The 2,399-nt window shown below is 29.7% G+C and overlaps 1 protein-coding gene across 1 annotated transcript in view; it reads left to right on the plus strand.

The window, feature by feature from the left end:
* Positions 1-2,319, plus strand: part of Phum_PHUM240230 (ATP-dependent RNA helicase, putative) — a gene marked incomplete at both ends in the record, with an annotated part of 4,829 nt that extends 2,510 nt beyond the window's left edge. Inside the window, 8 exons of the mRNA XM_002426132.1 lie at positions 78-252; positions 362-594; positions 670-890; positions 974-1,204; positions 1,309-1,517; positions 1,585-1,816; positions 1,897-2,034; positions 2,147-2,319. Coding sequence (XP_002426177.1) covers positions 78-252; positions 362-594; positions 670-890; positions 974-1,204; positions 1,309-1,517; positions 1,585-1,816; positions 1,897-2,034; positions 2,147-2,319 — 1,612 coding nt within the window. The remainder of the gene's footprint in view (positions 1-77; positions 253-361; positions 595-669; positions 891-973; positions 1,205-1,308; positions 1,518-1,584; positions 1,817-1,896; positions 2,035-2,146) is intronic.
* Positions 2,320-2,399: the final 80 nt, after the last annotated feature.

Below are 2,399 nucleotides of genomic sequence, written 5' to 3' on the forward strand. Positions count from 1 at the left end.
TTTTTTTTTTTTTTTTTTTTTTTTTTTTTTTTTTACTTTAATTTTCGATTTGATTTATATTTTCACTTGTGAATCAGGTATTCAGTCGTACCTAACGACGACACGGAGTTGGAAATGTTAGAAGATGATGATGATTTAGACCCTTTTAACAATGATTTAGATAGTTCTGTCGATGTTATAAAAATTGCACAACAACAACCATTATGGGTTTTACCAATGTATTCATTACTTTCTTCTGCAGATCAAGCAAAGGTCAAAAATTAATAATTGAAATCTATGAAATTTTATTTAATTTTTTAATAAACGTATTTTTCGTTATTACTTACGTAATTTATTTTCGTTAAAAAATTATTACTATCAGGTGTTTAAAAAACCTCCTGAAGGATGCAGATTGTGTGTCGTATCTACAAACGTTGCCGAAACTTCATTAACAATTCCAAATATAAAATACGTTGTGGATAGTGGTAAAACTAAAACAAAACTGTATGATAAAACCACCGGAGTGACAAAATTTGAAATTACCTGGTGTTCAAAAGCATCAGCAAATCAGAGAGCAGGTAGAGCTGGAAGAATCGGTCCAGGATATTGTTACAGGTGCTATATATTATTATAAAACAATTCAATTTTAATTTTATGCTTTTTAATAATTTGGGATTTTATGTCAATTAGGTTGTATTCGTCTGCAGTTTTCAACGATGAATTCCCAGAATATTCCATACCGGAAATTCAATTAAAACCGGTTGACGATTTAATTTTACAAATGAAAGCTATGAACATAGTTAAAGTAATGAATTTTCCATTTCCTACCGCTCCGGATTTGCTTCAACTTAAATCAGGAGAAAAACGATTGAAAATTTTAGGAGCATTGGAAGAAAGTACATGTGAAAAAGGTATACAAAGTAATAATTGCAATTTTATAATTTAGGCATATTGAAAAATTTGTATTACTTTTTTTTTTTTTTTTTTTTTATAGATGAATGGTCTTCTAAATTGAGTAAACTTGGCGAAACGATGGCGAGTTTTCCCGTTTCTCCACGATTTGCAAAAATGCTTGCTCTTAGTTATCAACATAACCTTTTGCCCTACACAATAAGCATAGTGTCTGCATTAAGCGTTAATGAAATTTTTTTAGATGATAGAGAAGGAAATAAATGGTCTGAAATTCGAAGAAACTGGGCTGGCTCAGGAAACTCATTTCTATTAGGTATAATAAAATATTTCCTCACGGATATATTAAAAAAAAAAAAAAAAAAAAAAAAAATATTTTAAGACGAATAGGTTAAAAATTCTTTGCAAAAAAAATTTTAGGTGATATTATGGTTTTGCTTCGAGTTGTCGGTGCGGCTGAATATTCTGTAAATAATTTAAAAGAATTTTGTTTAAAAAACGGATTAAGATTAAAAGCAATTAAAGAAATAAGAAAATTAAGAATTCAATTGACGAATCAGATAAATCTAAACGTTCCCGATTTAAATTTAATTCTGGATCCTAAATTGAAACCTCCTACGGATACGGAAGTAAGTGTTAAAATTTGATAACATTTTATAAATTTAGATTTAATTCGTTTGTTTTATTCATTTTCAGGCAAAATTATTAAGGCAAATTATGTTAGCCGGTTTAACGGATCACGTGGCTCGCAAAGTAAATCCAGACGAAATCAAAGACAATGAAGAAAAAAGAAAATGGAGGAAAGCTTACAGAGACAGTGAAATGGAAAGTCCCGTGTTTTTACACTCGGCATCCGTATTAAAAACAGACATGCCGGAATGGATTGTTTATCAAGAGGTTTACGAAACGAATAAACTTTACATGAGAGGTAAAAATAAATTAATATTTTTTTTTTTTTTTTTTTTTCTATGAAATTTGAAAATTAATATCGAAATTATATTTATTTAGGAGTGACCGCGGTGGAACCCGAATGGCTTCCAACTTTCGCCCCCTACTTGTGCACGTTATCGGAACCTTTGCAGGAACCTCCTCCGTCTTATGATTCAGCCCCCGGTAAAATTAATTGCCACGTCAATGGAACTTTTGGTATTTAGCGTTTAAAAAACTTTTTTTTTTTTTTATTATCGTATATATTCAAGAGAGAAAACAAATAATATTTTATTACATTTTTTTTTTTTTTTTTTTTTTTTTGTATCAGGAAGGGCAGCTTTTACATTACCCACCATTAAAATTCCATTAACGTCTACATTAGTCAGTTACAAGTGGTTCGCCAGGTTTTTCTTAGAAGGAGAAATATTTCCAAAATTGAAAAAATTTGTCGAAAGTCTTTTATCCGCACCTACTGTTATGACTAAATCATGGGCGAGGTAAGAATTATTATTGTGTATTATTATTATTATAAAATTTGATTTAAATATCAATGTTCCTTGTCAGGCTTCAACCGAGAACAC

This window comes from Pediculus humanus, genomic scaffold (genome assembly GCF_000006295.1).
Source record: "Pediculus humanus corporis 1103172107612 genomic scaffold, whole genome shotgun sequence".
NCBI classification, from domain to species: Eukaryota; Metazoa; Arthropoda; class Insecta; order Psocodea; family Pediculidae; genus Pediculus; species Pediculus humanus.